We start from the raw sequence: 18,134 nt of genomic DNA, 5'->3' as shown, positions 1-18,134 counted from the left end.
GGAGATGATGGAGTCCAGGTGAGTGTCATATTGCGCTAATGCGCTTGGCGATGGGGACAGGTGTGCGCCTCAACAAGCAGCCTGGTGACCTAGAGGCCGCAGGACGCTGACCAAGATGACGATCCCGGGATCAGGAGCGGACTGGTCACCTCTGCTAAGGCGCGGGAACCTGTTGATCCAGCTGAGGTGCAGGAGCATGGCCACCTAGAGCGTCGGAGAGAGAGCATACGTGACAGTAGCCCCCTCCCCGGCGTGTTCGGCTCCAGCCGCAACCACCGCGACGATCCCAGGGATCAGGAGTGAACCAGTCGCCTCCGCTGAGGCGCAGAAATCTGACGAACCAGCTGAGGAGTGTGATCCTGATGAGCCAGCTGAGACCTCCCCGGTTGCCTCGGTCCTGACACCCGGACCCGACATCACCTCCAACACAAAAACAAAAAAACTCCCTGATGCTTCTCTTTGGTGAGGTGTCATTCTGTATGATGTTCGTGTCGTGTTCTTGGTTTTGTTGTTTTATTAAAACGTTTCACCTGCACTTGCTTCCGACTCACCGTCTCATTATTACAGCTACCCTACAGAGTGCTGTAGAGGCTGCTGTAAACCTTCATTGCAAAACAGTGTATTTTAATAAAGTATTTAATGACATTTGAATATATTTAGTATAGCTTTATCTAAAACGGATGGTCCTCCTCTTCCTTCTCTGAGGAGCCTCCACTGACTGGGATATGTGAGAAGCATACTGTCTTATGATGTGTATCTATGTTTCCAAGCCCATTGCATTGATTCTATGTAATCTCACAAAGCGTTTGCCTCTACAATACAAGTTAATTAGATTGTTAGTGAGTCAATTATATACCAGTAGTAGCATTGTGACCACGGGTAATTCTTAGACAATGGAGCATATTGCAACTAAGAAGACACTCAAGGCCAGGTTGTGATGTGTGTGTGTTTTGTTCTCAGCTATCTCAAGACCCGTGTGAAGATCTTAGTGGATGGCACACTCCTCATCCCTAGTCTTGTCCCAGAGGACACTGGGATTTACACCTGTACACCAACCAATGGGCTGATGACCCCACCCTCTGCCTCAGCACACCTCAAAGTCAAACGTAAGAATTGTGGTTGACTATGGCTACTATATGCATATCTTGATTTCCTGGCCTGTGTGTTATATTCCATCTCTGGGAGAGTGACTTACTGTATATATATTTCCTTTGTCTCTCTTAGACCCTGCTCGGGTGGGCCGGATGCCCAGGGAAACGTATCTACCTACGGGCATGAGGGGAGTCATCTTCTGCCCAGTCCAGGCTGAGCCCCCCATGCTCTTTGTCAACTGGACCAAAGATGGGAACAATTTAAACCTTGACAATGTAGGTATTCACACTGGGAAACATGAATCCTAATACATAGAATATATGTCATTGATCTATGTTGTATTTCATGTTTGTTTTCTCCTTCTGTCTATGTCTGCTCAGGTCCCTGGCTGGAAGGTGAACTCTGAGGGCTCAGTGTTTATAACCACAGCCAATGACGATGCAGTGGGAATGTACACCTGTACTGCCTATAACAGCTATGGAACCATGGGCCAGTCTGAACCCACTAAGGTTATCCTGCAGGTAAGGCTGGTCTCCAGGCCTCTGTTCTCTGGTCATAGAAAACCCTGCTGCCTGTGGGTCTGGGATGGACTTAAAACTGTCTTTCCCTCCGCAGGATCCGCCCTCATTCTCTGTGTCCCCTCGTGCTGAGTACCTGCAGGAGGTGGGCCGGGAGCTAGTCATCCCATGTGAGGCAGATGGAGACCCCTCTCCCAATATCACCTGGAGCAAGGTGAGGTGTCCCTAATAGACACAGCTGATGGAATCCCAGAGAGCATAGCCCTCTCTCTCTGTCTGTTTACGCTCATCTCTGTTGTTGCTCTCTCAACTCATAGGTTGGTCCCACTCTTCGCTCCACATACACTGTGCTGTCCAATGGCTCCCTCCTCCTGAAGCCTCTCAGGAAAGACCACCAGGGGGGCTGGGATTGCCTTGCCACCAACCGCGTGGCCACTGTCAACACTGGCACTGTGGTCTTGGTTCTGGGTGAGTTGACCTCTGCATGGAGTAACATGGCTAGACATGCCATTCTGTAGTACATTGGTAAACAGGGTATACCGTTCCACTGGTGTATGCCAAATTGCCCTCCTCATCTTCCCCCCCAGGCACCAGCCCTCATGCTGCCTCATTCGTGTCAGTAAGCACCGGGATGAACCAAGCCAATGTGTCCTGGGAACCTGGATTTGATGGAGGATACACCCAGAAGTTTACTATCTGGTTAGTAACTAATCTCAATGTTTATTCGAATGACACTGGCCATTCTCTTCTTTGTTATGGTTCTTAAATCTCTGAGTCCCTCCCTCTTGGCCCCAGGGTTAAGCAGGCTTCCAGAGGGAAACATGAGTGGGCATCTCTCCCAGTGCCCACATCCAAGTCCCACCTTTTGGTGACAGGGCTGCTGGCTGGCACCAGCTACCAGTTCAGTGTCCTGTCTCAGAACAAACTGGGCTCTGGGCCCTTCAGTGAAATCACCTCTGTCAGGACGCAGGGTCAGTACAAGTTTTAACTGACAAAGCACTCTTTCATTTATCTGTATTGGACACTGATCTACATTTGTTTGTATGTACAAGTCTGATCTTATCCTGTCTCTCCTCCACAGCCCTACCAACAGATCCACCGACAGTGGTCACCACTCTACCAACTATCGACCCTCCCTCGTTCCTGTCAGCCAATCAGACGGTGCTTGGGATTGTTCTACAGTGGTATGCTCCTGAGTCTCAGGCCACATCCCTCACTGGGTATGTCCTCCAGGCTCGGAGGAACAGAGGCCAATGGGTCATTCTCAACAGCGCTGTGAAGGCCAACCAGAGTGAACTACTCGTACAAGGATTACTGAGGGTGAGAGGCAATTATAACTATTAGATAAATTAGGTGCAATGAAAAGTACTTTAAAGTACATTAACTGTAATCTGAAGACGATGACTTGCAAGCTTTAATGTTTTTTCAGATACAGTGCCTTGCAAAAGTATTCACCCCCCGTGGCGTTTTTCCTATTTTGTTTCATTACAACCTGTAATGTAAATTGATTTTATTTGGATTTCATGTAATGGACATACACAGTACAGATCAGGGTTAGGTTATAAAAAATATCCTTTGAACATAACTTTGAACATCCCACAGAGCACCATTAAATCCATTATTAAAAAATGGAAAGAATATGGCACCACAATAAACCTGCCAAGAGAGGGCCACGCACCAAAACTCACAGACCAGGCAAGGAGGGCATTAATCAGAGAGGCAACAAAGAGATCAAAGATAACCCTGAAGGAGCTGCAAAGCTCCACAGCTGAGATTGGAGTATCTGTCCGTAGAACCACTTTAAGCATCTGTCCGTAGAACCAATTTAAGCTGTACACTCCACAGAGCTGGGCTTTATGGAAGAGGGGCCAGAAAAAAGTGATTGCTTAAAGAAAAAAATAAGCAAACACATTTGGTGTGGGAGACTCCCCAAACATATGGAAGAAGGTACTCTGGTCAGATGAGACCAAAATTGAGCTCTTTGGCCATCAAGGAAAATACTATGTCGGGCGCAAACCCAACACCTCTCATCACCCTGAGAACACCATCCCCACAGTGAAGCATGGTGGTGGCAGCATCTGTGGGGATGTTTTTAATCGTCAGGGACTGGGAAACGGGTCAGAATTAAAGGAATACTGGGAAGCCCAGATCTCAATCCAATCTGTGGTATGACTTAAAGATTGCTGTACACCAGCGGAACCCATCCAACTTTTAATTCCAGGTTGTAAGGCAACAAAATAGGAAAAATACCAAAGGGGGTGAATACTTTCGCAAGCCACTGTATGTTGCCCAGAATTGTGTTTATTGAACACGTGTCCTTCTCCCCTCTCAGGACTGCATTTATGATCTGAGATTGGTGTCTCGGAGTAACAAGCTACTGAGTGAGCCCAGTGAGTCTGTCAATGTGAACACCACAGGTTAGTATCATTACTGTACAGCCAGCTCTGATGAACTGTATTATAGAAACACTGGTTATGTTATAAAGCTAAGACTATCATGACACAAGGCAAGACCTAGATGCAGACACAGGAAGCAGATGGTTGGAGTCTTACAATATTTAGTAATCCAATAGGCTAAGGCAAGAGAATGGTCATGGATAGGCAAAAGGGTCAAAACCAGTTCAGAGTCCAAAAGGTACCAAAGGGCAGGCAGAATCAAGGTCAGGGCAGGCAAGATGATCAGGCAAGATGATCAGGCAGGGGTCAAAACCGGGAAGACTATCAAAAAGAGAATCGCACAAGGAGAACGGGGAAAAACATGCTGGTTGACTTGACTAACATACAAGACAAACTGGCACAGAGAGACAGGAAACACAGGGATAAATACACTGGGGAAAATAAGCGACACCTGGAGGGGGTGGAGACAATCACAGAAACAGGTGAAACAGATCAGGGCGTGACAAAGACTAAACAGCCCTAAACATTATGTAACAGTTATATCAATTGTGCTTGGTGATAGTCATGACTCTTGACAGTTGTCATTATGTTGATACATGTATTACGCTGATTGTTAGCCAAAAGCATGGCTGTCTCTACGGTGTTGTTAGTGCATTACTAACACACTGTGCCTGGTGTGGTTGCAGGCATGGAGATGTACCCTGTCTGGCCAGGCTTCCTGGAGTTTGTCCCTGAGCCTTTATTGGCTGGTGTGTTGGGTGGAGTGTGCTTCCTGTTCCTGGCAATCATCCTCTCCTTGGTGACAGTCTGTGTTATGAGTCACAGAAGAGCCCATCAGCGCAGGAAGAGGAGAGATGGTAAAGAGTGCTTTATCCTAACATTTCCCTGATACTAAAAGAGAAAGAATTTCAAGCGTTCTATCCATTGAAGTGTTTTATGAGAGGTTATCTTTAAATGGGCAATCTGCAGTTGAAACAATAACAAAGGAATGGAAAGCTGAAAGATGGGCCTGGAGAAATGTTACCACTCATAGAAATAGCTATTGATGCAATGTACTGACCATCCAAGATATCAAAATGATAGTTTTAAGCATATTGTCAGGGTTTCCCATGTTAACAAACATTGGAGTAAAACAAGCTTTTATTTTGAATTCTGATTGAGTTGAGCTGAGCTCATGAGGCATACATGTACAGTACCAGTCAAAAGTTTGGACATACCGACTCATTCAAGGGTTTTTCTATATTTTATTTACTTGTTTCTACATTATAAAATAATAGTGAAGACATCAAACCTATGAAATAACACATATGGAATCATGTAGAAACCAAAAAAAGTGTAGATTTAGATTCTTCAAAGTACATGTCTTGATGATAACTTTACACACGCTTGGCATTCTCTCAACCAGCTTCACCTGGAATGCTTTCCCAACAGTCTTGAAGGAGTTCCCACATATGCTGAGCACTTGTTGCCTGCTTTTCCTTCACTCTGCAGTTCAACTCATCCAAAACCATCTCAATTGGGTTGAGGTCAGGTGATTGTGGAGGCCAGGTGATCTGATGAGGCATTTCATCACTCTCCTTCTTGGTCAAATAGCCCTTATACAGCCTGGAGGTTTGTTGGGTCATTGTCCTGTTGAAAAACAAATGATAGTCCCACTAAGCGCAAACCAGAAGGGATGGTGTATCGCTGCAGAATGCTGTGGTTGCCATGCTGGTTAAGTGTGCCTTGAATTCTAAATAAATCACAGACAGTGTCACCAGCAAAGCACCACCACACCATCACACCTCCTCCATGCTTCATGGTGGGAACCACACATTCAGAGATCATCCGTTCACCTACTCTGCGTCTCACAAAGACACGGCGATTGGAACCAAAAATATCAAATTTCGACTCATCAGACCAAAGGACAGATTTCCACTGGTCTAATGTCCATTGCTGGTGTTTCTTGGACCAAACAAGTAATTTCTTCTTATTGGTGTCCTTTAGTAGTGGTTTCTTTTCAGCAATTCAACCATGAAGGCCTGATTCACCCACTCTCCGCTGAACAGTTGATGTTGAGATGTGTCTGTTACTTCAACTCTGTGAAGCATTTATTTGAGCTTCAATTTCTGAGGCTGCTAACTCTAATGAACTTATCCTCTGCAGCACAGGGAACTCTGGGTCTTCCTTTCCTGTGGCGGTCCTCATGAGTGCCAGTTCCATCTTCGCGCTTGATGGTTTTTTGCGACTGCACTTGAAGAACCTTTCAAAGTTTTTGAAGTTTTACGTATTGGCTGACCTTCATGTTTCTATTTTCTTATTTGAGCTGTTCTTGCCATAATATGGACTTGGCCTTTTACCAAATAGGGCTATATTCTGTATACCATCCCTACCTTGTCACAATACAACTAATTGGCTCAAACACACTAAGGAAAGAAATTCCACAAATTAACTTTAAATAAGGCACACCTGTTAATTGAATTGTATTCCAGTTGACTACCTCATGAAGCTGGTTGAAATAATGCCAAGAGTGTGCAAAGCTGTCATCAAGGCAAAGGGTGGCTACTTTGAAGAATCTAAAATATAACATATATTTTGATTTTTGTAATACTTTTTTGATTACTACATGATATGTGTTATTTCATAGTTTTTGATGTCTTCACTATTATTCTTCAATGTGGAAAATCGTTTTTTTTTTTTAATAACCCTTTTATGAGTAGGTGTGTCCAAACCTTTGACTGGTACTGTGTATAAGTTATATTCTTCAAGAATCAATGTGTATATATCATTAATTTATGTCTAAAAACAGATCTAGCAACTAAAGTATTTTCAAAGCCTATTCAGCTGGATTTCCAAAGCCTTGAGAGCTGGTCCAAAGCCTGGTTCCTTTTCATGTAATTGCATGTTAATCTATTTCAGTTGACAGCATTTTTGTTTATTTTATATGTGCCATTGTTTGACCTTTTCTCCCTCCTCCAGATCTCCCCTCTGCTTTCCAGAAGAGTCCTTCTCCAGAGTAAGTGCCCATCCATAACAGCATATTTCCCTCATTGCATTGGCAGTATTCTAACCAACCCATTTTCCATTCTTATGTGCCCTTTTTTAAGAATCATTGCATATTAATGTGTGTTTATCTGCTCCTCATAACAATAAGCATAGCAATTTGTAGCCACTGAATGCATCCTTACATATTGTTCTTTTAAGCTTGAGACAATAATGTAATATTGCAATATCCTGTCTTATTCTGTTCAACTGAACTCATAACTTATCCTATGACTCTTCTCTCTTCCTCAGAGCTCGCTCGCCTTCTGACAGCCCTGACAGCGTTCTGAAGATAAAGCTGTGTCCTCCCCTGTCTTTCTTCCCCAACTCCTCATCTTCCCAGTCTGACCGTTCCTCCTTTGATAAAGGCAGCCGTGGAGAGTACCAGGACCAGCGTAGTCAGCTCCTGTCCAGCTCCTCTCCCCCACCCCACTACACCATCTTTGAGAGCCACCTGGGGGGTAATGCCCCCTCACCCTCTGCGCTGGAGTCCATCTCAAGAGGCCCAGATGGACGTTTCATTGTCCAGCCCCTGCTAGAGGGGTCTACTCTTTCCAACATGAAGAAAAACGTGAAAACAGTCTTCCTACAAACCAAAACCAATGGGGGAGATAGCGGCACAGGGAGCAATCAGACATCTTTCAAAGACTCTCCAAAGTCCAGCAGTCTGAGCTCTGAGAGGGGAGAGAGAAAGGACTCCTACCTTACAGTGGAAGTTACAGACCTTAGCAAGCCCCCTGCTTCCCCGGGTAGAGTGAGGGCCATGGCCAGGAACTTCTCCCGTCATGGCTGCTTCTACTCTGATGACGAGCAGGGCATCTCAGAGGCTCTGCTGGAGAGAGACAGCTTCTACTCCGACAGCAGTGAGAAGAGAGCCTGTGACTCCCTGAAAAGATACCATGCTGGGCACCCAGAGGACATCTTCCCCAGCCTGGGCAGGAGAGCCAGACAGCTGGAGAGGGACAGGCATCACCAAGCAGGCTACCATACCATGGGGAGAGAGAGCCAGCTGACCAACGCCAGCACACTGGTCTCACAGATTGATACAAGTGAACAAGAGCGGGATAACCTCAGCAAGTGTCTGCAGTTGGCCAAAGAGAGGGAGAAGATGGAGAGGGAGCTGGAGAACTATACTGCCAGCCAGAGGGCAAGGGAGCGGGAGAAAGAGGAAAGGCAGCCTGAAAAGGCAGAAAGCCCTAACAGGGAACTGGATAGTTCAGGGGCTGAGGATCCTATATGGAAGCCACAAGACATTACCTTACGTCCCAAAGCCCACCGAGCTTCCGGGCAGACCCATCAGCTGTTGGACAATAGGAGGGCCTGCTACTTTGGGAACACGAGCAGCCCAATGGACCGGCTCCCTTCCTCCTACATCCAATGGGACATCAGCCCAGTCACCTCTATCAACAGCCTTATCCCAGTGCAGAGCCCCTTAGAAAGCACGACACCAAGGGTCCAACATCCTCACCAAAGTCACATTGGGTCGGCCATGAAGGACTTGCTACCTGAAGACTGCTCATGCTCCCCAGCCACTCAATGCACCACTCTATCTCTGCTCTCCCCTACATCAGAAAGCCCACCTATTGGTCAAGGAACAGCCAGAAGCAGAGCCAGGTCGAGGAATCCTGACAGAACTGTAGAAAGAGAGCAGGACACGTACCATAGAAGCTCTATGGTTGAGGAAGGCTGGAGGGAAAAGAAGCAACCAGGGGGAGGTGCCTTAAAACTAAGATCGTCCTTTGCTTATGGTACACAGCATCTGGAGCCAGCAGCTGAAAGTGTTAGATCTGTTTCAGCAGATCGAGTAAGGGCCACAAGTCCTGTTCAGCCTTACCCAGGCACTGTATCATATAGTCTGTCTGAGAAAACAGAGACAATAGATGGCCTTAGGGAGAGAGTAAATCAGAGTCCTTCTAGTTATTCTACTTTGCCCTATGAGCTCCACAAAGCAGGGGGCAAAGGGAAAGTGATAGATGATAAGATTGGGAATGACCCTCGGAGTTCACTGTTATACCCTGAGCAGGAGAGAGAGTGTGTCAGGACACACTCCAGAAGGAGTGATAGGGCGCTTTTTAGTGACAGCCCCAGTCACATTTCCCACTTAACTCTTCTGGAAGAGTGTGATAGTGACCAGTCCCAGTTCTCTGTTGCCAGAGTCTCAGAGTCTTTCAAGAACAAGCAGACAAACCAGGCTCCCAAAATGTCGCCACTGCAGACAAGTGCAATTCTGGAGTATTTGAGCCTCCCGGGTTTCATTGAGATGAGTGTGGATGACTCTGGGGATGAATCTGAACTCACAGTCACTACTTGCCAAAGTGTAGAGCCACAGACAGAGACTTCTCTGGAAGGTAAGCCAGACGTGGTTCCAAAAGACTGGGCAGTTCATGTGCAGGAGAACCTTGAGACAAGTTCATGCCAAAAAAAAGTTTCTTTTTTAGAAAACAGACACTCTGTTGGTCAAGCAGGAACTTCAGAAGCAGTTGAGAAGCCAGCCTACAGATACTCTCTGCAAGTGGAAGCAAGAGATTCAAGCCACAAAGCTGGGATTCCAGACTGGTCAAAAAAACAATCACCTGGTTCAGAACTCACAGGGAGTTATCATCACAACCATGAGCAGTCGCAACCACTGATTAGTCAAAAGACCACAGCCTCAGAGAGACAACTATCGAGAAGGGGTTTAAGTCCAGTCAAGACGTTGGTTAGTGCAGATAAAAGCATGGCAGACGTTGTGTCAAAACACCCTGACACTAAACCAGAGTCATATTCAGAACAAGCCCATAGACTTCATTCTCAGGGCAACAGGACTAATAAAATAGCCTCTAAGATCCATCAACCCCGTGCACCATTCATGAAGAAATCTCTGAGCATCGGCCCCTGCAGAACACTCTCAGGCATGGGACAGCCTCGTCCATTTCTGAAGAAGTCCATCAGCTTAGGGTCACAGAAATGGGAGCATTTTGAAAGCCCAAGGACTTATGTCTCAGAGAAATGTTACTGGGATAAGTTCCCAAACTCAGACGTCCAGGTCAAGTCCTATAGTTTAGGACGCACCCCTGCATCCTCCTTCTCCAGGCCAGGCCCCTTGTGGCAAGAAGGTGTCCCTTTTAGACGGCCGAGTGTAAGCAGCTTGGAAAGGGCTAGGAATGCTGAAATATCCCTGGAGAGGCCTCGGTATGACATATCCCTATCCAGTTCTTCCTATACCTACCTAAGCTCCTCCATGTACCCACCAAGTCAACCCCCTGGCTCTGCTAGACGAGACCTATCTGATCTGCGTAGACAGGCCAGTGCTTATCCTGATGCATCCAGGTCACCTACCACATATCAGGATGCCCTGAGGTCTGTACAGCACATATACGTCCCTATGGATTTCTCAATACCCCAGTACCCACCCAGACCAGGCATGAGGGGGGACTACCCCAGACCGATAGAGTCCAAGAGGGGCCCACCGAGGCCCAACCTGCCCCGGATGTATAGCTGGCCCTCACCCTACCATGGTGGCCCTTTCCCACCCAGAGATGTATATAGTCATAGACAAGCAGAGAGAGGGATGGGTAAGGGGGCGGGGGCAGAGGTGGAGATGAGAGATAACAGGGAAGGAGGGAGGGCCAGTTATGCCAGTCAGAGCAGTGGGAGAGGTAGCGTTGGCCTCCTTCGCCAGTCCCTCTCTATCACTCCCACGCTTCTCAGCTCCCCAGAGACAACCGAGGAAAGTGAAACACAGAGACACAGAGCCGAGATGGATCTACTTGAGCGGAGAAAGAAAAGGTGAAACTACCGCACCAGTCCAACATCACACAGATTTCTTCACAGCCCAAAGAATGTAGGATATTGCAAATATGTTATTGATATACTGTTAAACTATTGCTATTGTCCTGTGTATGTCTGACTGACCACTTGTTTTGTGTGTCTGTCAATAGAAGGAACACATCAGTTGATGAGAGTTATGAGTGGGATTCTACTGATGTCTGTGTGGACTCGGAAGTCCTGGAGGCCATGAAGCCACAGGCAGTGGTAAGACGGGGCAGGGGGGAGGGCAAGCATGATCGCCCCCGTTCTGCGGCTGGCCTCCAGGACCGCCACAGGAATGGTAAGAGAATAGTATGTTATTATTCACCACACTGAATGTATCATATCATGTGTGAATTCATTTGTGCCTTTTGTTGTGGTTGTGGTGATGTGAGTTGTACCCATGACTCTCCCATTCCATGCTGTTCCTCTCCCTCCCGCCCCTCAGTCAGTTCACCAGTTTCCAACCCACCTCGCTGCCAATACAGTCGCTCCCTAAGTGAGGCGCGCTTCAACGCACTCCGCCTGGAGTACCAGGAGTACAGGCGCGCTCAGGGATCCTCCTGCACCAGTGATCCCTGCCTCCCCCCCGACACAGACTCCAACTCAGCGCTCCTCTAACTGCCTGCCCACCTTGGTCCGTTCCTCTCTGCCTGCTACTGCTACCCTCTCACCTTCTCTTTGACCTCTCACTGCATGCCTTTGTCCCTAACAGTTTTCATCCCTCTCTGTTGTGAAATTGTACATTCACTTTTTCCTTTAATTTTACAACGCTGTCTTTCTAAGCAATGCACAATTTCACAACAGATGGATGAAAATTGTCAGGGACAACAGCAGGCAGTACTAGCTAATGGAATGACTATCTTGTAGTATTTTGATGTATTGTTTGTCCTGGGAATGTATTTAACAGTGTGCTGTATTCTATCATTTTGTGTTTCAGATATTTCAAAGAAAGGAAGCAAATAGTTTCTCAGATGCACATACTACAGCACTGTGGTCCTCGATAAATGCTGGATATCTTTATTGAAGCTTCATGATACCTCATTTTTTATATGTACAAAATCCATATCCTCAACAGTTCAACTGGATCTTCTGTGGACAGAACAATGCCAACTGACAGACCGGATATGCTGCTTGATCATATGGCGCACATTGTACACACCAATTGCCACAGATATTGATACTTGTGTTGTGTGCCATCATTATTGACACAGAATAATACTTTGATCTGTTTGAAGCCTATTATGAGATGCTGGATATTTATATTTCTTGTGTTTTGTGTAATCAACACAAACACTATTTTGCATTTAGAGTCACCAATCCCCAAGGGAAATGAATTGTGCTTTGAGTGAGCGAGGCTTCATCTTTGTATTGCATTGTTACAGTAGGTAGAAAAACTTTTTTTTTATTACTTTCCCAATTACAATCTTGTCACAGGTGAATCTCCCTCATTTATGTGTTTGTAATCATCCTCAGTTTTCTCTGCAGAGTATTTCAGACTAACAGGAAAGTGTTGAGTGATTGCATGTAAGAGTTAACAGTGTAAATGTGTACTGTAGCCCTAGACAATTAAACCTTATATTTTTGGTACCATTCAAAAACTCAACATCCTAATACTCGATCATATGAAAAAGAATTCATGCTGACATTTCTTGACTTGAATTTAAAAATATCTTATGTTGTTCATCAAAGGGAAAGGTTGTGTATCATCTTTGCTTTACCTTTGTCAAAAATAAGGTAGTTCACTGTTCACAAATATGGTTAAACATATTCCCAAATTAAGCATATATTAAATTATTAGAGATCAAGAATAACAATATGGTTTGAGATTAAGGACTATATATATTTTAATCATTGTTTTTATCTTTTGTACTACAAGCATAATTAGCATTATTGTATATTTATTAACATGGGTTTTGATATGCAACAATGTTTACATGCAAATTCACATCATTGATGTGAAAACCACACTGTGAATATACTCAGTTAAGATTAATTATATGTTGGAATAAGAAGTCTCCATTTATTGTTGTATATTTTATGCATAAGAATGTGTCCTGACTTTTGTTATGTAATGACAAAACTGTACTTTATACTGGAACTGTTTTACAGTAACCAAAAAAGGAAAATAAAAAAAGAATTGAGGCCTGTACTATACATAAGGAGCGGCTGTAAATCTGTACATTTGGAGCACATCTGCATTTTTTAAAATAAATTTTTTAATGTTTTGTTCCAACTGGGTTTAAAAAAATATATCTGCACATTTGGTTGTTCTTAATGTCATTTTTTATGTTTGTATTGAATAAATGGTTTTATTCTGAATGCACCAGAATGTGACATTATTTGACATCGAAGTATTGAACAGGGTCCTGAACTATCCAGTTAACACTCATGTTCATTTTATTGGTCACTGCCACACGCCTGACTAGCATCACCTCCTTGGATGGTTCCGACCGAGAATATGTGGACATCTATAAGTACATAGGTGTCTGGCTAGACTGTAAACTCTCCTTCCAGACTCATATCAAACATCTCCAATCTAAAATCAAATCTAGAGTCGGCTTTCTATTCCGCGACAAAGCCTCCTTCACTCACGCCGCCAAACTTACCCTAGTAAAACTGACTATCCTACCGATCCTCGACTACAAAATAGCCTCCAATACTCTACTCAGCAAACTGGATGCAGTTTATCACAATGCCATCCGTTTTGTTACTAAAGCACCTTATACCACCCACCACTGCAACCTGTATGCTCTAGTCGGCTGGCCCTTGCTGCATATTCGTCGCCAGACCCACTGGCTCCAGGTCATCTACAAGTCCATGCTAGGTAAAGCTCCGCCTTATCTCAGTTCACTGGTCACGATGGCAACACCCACCCGTAGCACGCGCTCCAGCAGGTGTATCTCACTGATCATCCCTAAAGCCAACACCTCATTTGGCCACCTTTCATTTCAGTTTTCTGCTGCCTGTGACTGGAACGAATTGCAAAAATCGCTGAAGTTGGAGACTTTTATCTCCCTCACCAACTTCAAACATCTGCTATCTGAGCAGCTAACCGATCGCTGCAGCAGTACATAGTCTATCGGTAAATAGCCCACCCAATTTACCTACCTCATCCCCATACTGTTTATATTTATTTACTTTTCTGCTCTTTTGCACACCAGTATCTCTACCTGTACATGACCATCTGATCATTTATCACTCCAGTGTTAATCTGCAAAATTGTAATTATTCACCTACCTCCTCATGCCTTTTGCACACAATGTATATAGACTATTTTTTTTCTACTGTGTTATTGACTTGTTAATTGTTTACTCCATGTGTAACTCTGTGTTGTTGTTTGTTCACACTGCTATGCTTTATCTTGGCCAGGGCGCAGTTGCAAATGAGAACTTGTTCTCAACTAGCCTACCTGGTTAAATAAAGGTGAAATAATGTTTTTTTTTTTTACAGTTTGTGAGATAGAACTCAAGAGTGTATCATTCACAGACTTTACACCTTTACTTTATTCACAGACAACACACTCAGTTCAAAACTGAGGGATGCATATTTTGTGATGATAATGCTGTGTCCTACTGCACCACTCTTCTCAGACGGGATCTCAGCCCAGCTTGTGCCTTCTTCTGCCTCTCTGCTATTCTGGAGTTTAGGCTCTGTTTGATGGCTGGCAAGATTACTCTTTCTCTCATGCCAATCGAGGCTGGGGGCCTTCAAAAGGCAAAAATAATATGCTTATTTTAAGTAATATCATGGAGCACATTAATAACACTATAAATAGCATGACTGACTTACAGTTTTTTTGGCAGCGACTTGAGAGGTAGTTTTGGAAACATTCCAATGTCTTTGTCTCTGAAATAAATAATTAAATATGAAGACTATTTTAGGGATGAGTTTTTCCAAACATTTTGATAAATTGTGTAGGCTATTTCACCTGTCTGCATCAGAGGGGTAGGCCTTGGTCAGTGTGTAAGCCTCTTGGGACATTTTCTTGTTGTTGACTATTATGTCTTTGAGGATGGCCTTCACACGTAGCAGCTGAAAAACAAGTTGAGAGAAGAGAGTTTTAACATTCTAAGATTAAATGTGACATGGTGTTCTTACATGCTGACATGGAATGAGAGCAGAACATGATACAGTAGGGTCCTCTCTGTAGCCTACCTCCTGGGACTGCAAGTTGTTGTTTTTACAGAGCTGTCTGATGATGACCTCACACTCCTGCAGGGTGGGGGCATAGGGGGAGTGAAATGGACCACCATCAATCCGCAGGGGAAGCAAGGATGTGATCAACCCCCTTTTTGATTTTGCATTTAAATCTGATCTTAAAAGATGAGATGTGCTTGCTGTATCCACTCTGCATGTGAGTGAAAATAAAGAGAATGTTCAATCAACACTGCCACCAAAGTATTTTATTATTAATGATATGTAAGAAAGATATTATATGGGTGTTAAGTGTGATGATTACCTTAGATTTGCTGATGGAGATGGCAGACCATGCAGAGGATGGCTCGTCTGCTCTGTGTAGCTGGGCTGTTGTGTTTGAGATCTGCATCTTGGAGATACTAAACCATAAGGGGAAAAGGGTGGGGGGGTATAAGAATACATTTCAATAGGGAGGGACACTTACAATTTGTTCCCCAATAGCATGATGGTGTGGGAGGAAAAAAACTACAGAAGAAAATATCAGGCATAGGCCTACTCATACCTTCAGATTGTTGTGGCTCCATTATCGATTGATAGTGCAGTTCTGCAAATTGAATAAATCAATTATTAGGGCTGTTACAACACTATTTAATAATACAGTAGCCTACTAGGATACTCATGATGCATTTAACTGTATACCTTTATTTTCACGTTTTAATTCTTCGATTTCCTCATGCAGTTTCCTCAGTGTTTCTCTGTGCTGTTTTTGTAGGAATAAAACGTCCTTCTTCAATGATGCCACTCGTCTAATGTCAGAATCCATGGTGCATTGAAAAGTTAAACTTTCTGAGTCCATCATTTGTGGAGGATTGGGTGGGCAGTCACGGGGTAATTTTCGGTGACATCCGACATGGGACCAGTGGGGCAGGTTCCGGACTGCTATTTTTTGACATGATAGTAGAAAATACAACACGCCTGACTATTAGCTAACGTACCACTTGACACTATATATGAATCTGACTAACAATGTTTGCCATTTTAAAATGGTAAAATCAGTGCTTGACTTGGGCAGGAGCTCACCAGAATGTATTGAACTACCGGTACCTAAAATTGTCTACTGCATGAGTTAGTGCACTTCTTATAGAATATTAGCTTAAAAGTATTGCAGAGTTCGTTCACCTAAATATAAAAAGTACCGGCCCAAATTAAACAAGTACCAGCACATATTTCAGTCCAAGCCCACCACTGGGTAAAATTAGGCTACATATCTCTTAGCAGCATGGTAGCCTAAATTAATAGCACCAAGAGCCACACATGGCAGAGGACCACGATCATGAAAAAATACGTAACTTTTCAGATAGGCCAATAGGTCCTGATTAGGCTGTTCATGCTGACATTTCTCTTATCTTAAACATTTCTGCTTCAAAAGACTGGACTCCGCAATGCTCGACTTACTTGCTGATGTCTCAATTTTGCCTCCCTTCAACAAAACAGTCGTTACCATAGCGACCGACAGTCAGCATAGGTCCTGTTAAATTACTAGAGGGGTAATGTCATAATCCCTCAAAATTCCAGAATGGAGTTAAAATGACAGCCATATTGGTCAATGAGACCTCCAAACCAGTCAAATTGGAATAAATGGCAGTAGAGGCATAACCTTGATTTTATTTATGCAGGAACATAAAAGTAAGGCAGGATATTAGAAATTGTGTAATATAATTATTGTCAACCTAAAAAATGGTCATCTAATTATAAATACAGTTGAAATGGGTTTTATACACATTTTCTGTATAAATCTCCTATAAAATATATGTAAACATACCCTAAATGTCTGCATTTTTGTTTTCTTGGAAAACTGTGTGTGCTATTATATGATACAATGGGTGCGTTCGTAAATTCGTTCTGACTCTCTTCTGAGTGTTCCAGAGCGCAGAATAACTGATTAATTTACGAAAGCTCAACACCCGTTGAATTTCACCGGTGTCAGTAAACATCGGCAAAAAAAAAACTTTATTAAATTGTTGCCAGCAGCACAGTTACAGTCACCAACGCTCTAGATACCATGAAAACAGCCTAACCAGCTCTGCTATGGCAAGTAAAATGGTTAGAGTGAGGTGTTCTTTCATTTATGCCTAGAAGTAGCTTACAAGCTAGTTAGCTTGGGTGCTTGACTGCAGTTGTGAGGTCAGAACGCTCGGATCAACCCTACTCCTCTGCAGGAGCTTCCAGGTTGCGCTCAAGACAAACAATGTATACGAAATGCTTCAGTCTGGTTTTAGACCCCATCATAGCACTGAGACTGCACTTGTGAAGGTGGTAAATGACCTTTTAATGGCATCAGACCGAGGCTCTGCATCTGTCCTCGCTAGAATTGCCCTGGCTAGAAAATTGCCCTCGCTAGAAGTCTGTGTTTCAGACATAAGGAAGTGGATGGCTGCAAACGTTCTACTTTTAAACTCGGACAAAACAGAGATGCTTGTTCTAGGTCCCAAGAAACAAAGAGATCTTCTGTTGAATCTGACAATTAATCTTAATGGTTGTACAGTCATCTCAAATAAAACTGTGAAGGACCTCGCCGTTACTCTGGACCCTGATCTCTCTTTTGACGAACATATCAAGACTGTTTCAAGGACAGTTTTCTTTCCATCTACGTAACATTGCAAAAATCCAAAACTTTCTGTCCAAAAATGATGCAGAAAAATTAGTCCATGCTTTTGTTACTTCTAGGTTAGACTACTGCAATGCTCTACTTTCAGGCTACCCGGATAAAGCACTAAATAAACTTCAGTTAGTGCTAAATACGGCTGCTTGAATCTTGACTAGAACCCAAAAATGTGATTATATTACTCCAGTGCTAGCCTCCCTACACTGGCTTCTTGTTAAGGCAAGGGCTGATTTCAAGGTTTTACCGCTAACCTACAAAGCATTACATGAGCTTGCTCCTACCTATCTCTCTGATTTGGTCCTGCCGTACATACCTACACGTACGCTACGGTCACAAGACGCAGGCCTCCTAATTGTCCCTAGAATATCTAAGCAAACAGCTGGAGACAGGGCTTTCTCCTATAGAGCTCCATTTTTATGGAATGGTCTGCCTACCCATGTGAGAGACACAGACTCGGTCGCAACCTTTAAGTCTTTACTGAAGACTCATCTCTTCAGTGGGTCATATGATTGA

The 18,134-nt window shown here is 44.0% G+C and overlaps 2 protein-coding genes across 3 annotated transcripts in view; one reads left to right on the top strand and one right to left on the bottom strand.

Annotated features, from left to right (window-relative positions):
* Positions 1-13,138, top strand: part of igsf9b (immunoglobulin superfamily, member 9b) — a 49,085-nt gene extending 35,947 nt beyond the window's left edge. Inside the window, exons 8-22 of the mRNA XM_031819738.1 lie at positions 961-1,106; positions 1,225-1,367; positions 1,473-1,613; positions 1,708-1,824; positions 1,928-2,078; positions 2,198-2,309; positions 2,406-2,581; positions 2,692-2,930; positions 3,943-4,027; positions 4,693-4,863; positions 6,965-7,001; positions 7,280-10,795; positions 10,948-11,117; positions 11,265-11,453; positions 11,757-13,138. Coding sequence (XP_031675598.1) covers positions 961-1,106; positions 1,225-1,367; positions 1,473-1,613; positions 1,708-1,824; positions 1,928-2,078; positions 2,198-2,309; positions 2,406-2,581; positions 2,692-2,930; positions 3,943-4,027; positions 4,693-4,863; positions 6,965-7,001; positions 7,280-10,795; positions 10,948-11,117; positions 11,265-11,437 — 5,377 coding nt within the window. The 3' untranslated portion in view covers positions 11,438-11,453; positions 11,757-13,138. The remainder of the gene's footprint in view (positions 1-960; positions 1,107-1,224; positions 1,368-1,472; positions 1,614-1,707; positions 1,825-1,927; positions 2,079-2,197; positions 2,310-2,405; positions 2,582-2,691; positions 2,931-3,942; positions 4,028-4,692; positions 4,864-6,964; positions 7,002-7,279; positions 10,796-10,947; positions 11,118-11,264; positions 11,454-11,756) is intronic.
* A 1,084-nt stretch (positions 13,139-14,222) lies between these two features.
* LOC109871891 (coiled-coil domain-containing protein 74A) lies at positions 14,223-16,532 on the bottom strand. Of its 2 annotated transcripts, XM_020462917.2 has the most exons (8): positions 16,412-16,532; positions 15,656-15,895; positions 15,519-15,560; positions 15,279-15,375; positions 14,975-15,167; positions 14,748-14,851; positions 14,609-14,665; positions 14,223-14,524 (listed from the first exon to the last, which is right to left on the bottom strand). In XM_020462917.2, exons 1-8 carry the CDS (start codon positions 16,458-16,460, stop codon positions 14,389-14,391), a joined length of 918 nt encoding a protein of 305 aa, XP_020318506.2. In that variant the 5' UTR covers positions 16,461-16,532; the 3' UTR covers positions 14,223-14,388. The 2 variants fall into 2 exon arrangements, with proteins under 2 accessions (XP_020318506.2, XP_031675597.1); XM_031819737.1 differs by lacking the exon at positions 16,412-16,532 and having other exon boundaries at positions 15,656-16,401.
* Positions 16,533-18,134: the final 1,602 nt, after the last annotated feature.

This window comes from Oncorhynchus kisutch, linkage group LG3 (assembly GCF_002021735.2).
Source record: "Oncorhynchus kisutch isolate 150728-3 linkage group LG3, Okis_V2, whole genome shotgun sequence".
Taxonomy (NCBI): domain Eukaryota; kingdom Metazoa; phylum Chordata; class Actinopteri; order Salmoniformes; family Salmonidae; genus Oncorhynchus; species Oncorhynchus kisutch.
Note: the sequence above shows the minus strand (reverse complement) of the source record. Positions and strands in the feature narration are given on the sequence as shown.

What these genes read in the sequence shown, in the direction of transcription:
- LOC109871891 (XM_020462917.2), bottom strand. Translation starts at nt 16,460, where the DNA reads ATGGTAACGACTGTTTTGTTGAAGGGAGGCAAAATTGAGACATCAGCA. An exon ending in ATTAAAACGTGAAAATAAAG is followed by an intron (nt 15,561 to 15,655) that starts GTATACAGTTAA and finishes TTCAATTTGCAG; the next exon opens with AACTGCACTATCAATCGATA. An exon ending in ACAACTTGCAGTCCCAGGAG is followed by an intron (nt 14,852 to 14,974) that starts GTAGGCTACAGA and finishes CTTGTTTTTCAG; the next exon opens with CTGCTACGTGTGAAGGCCAT.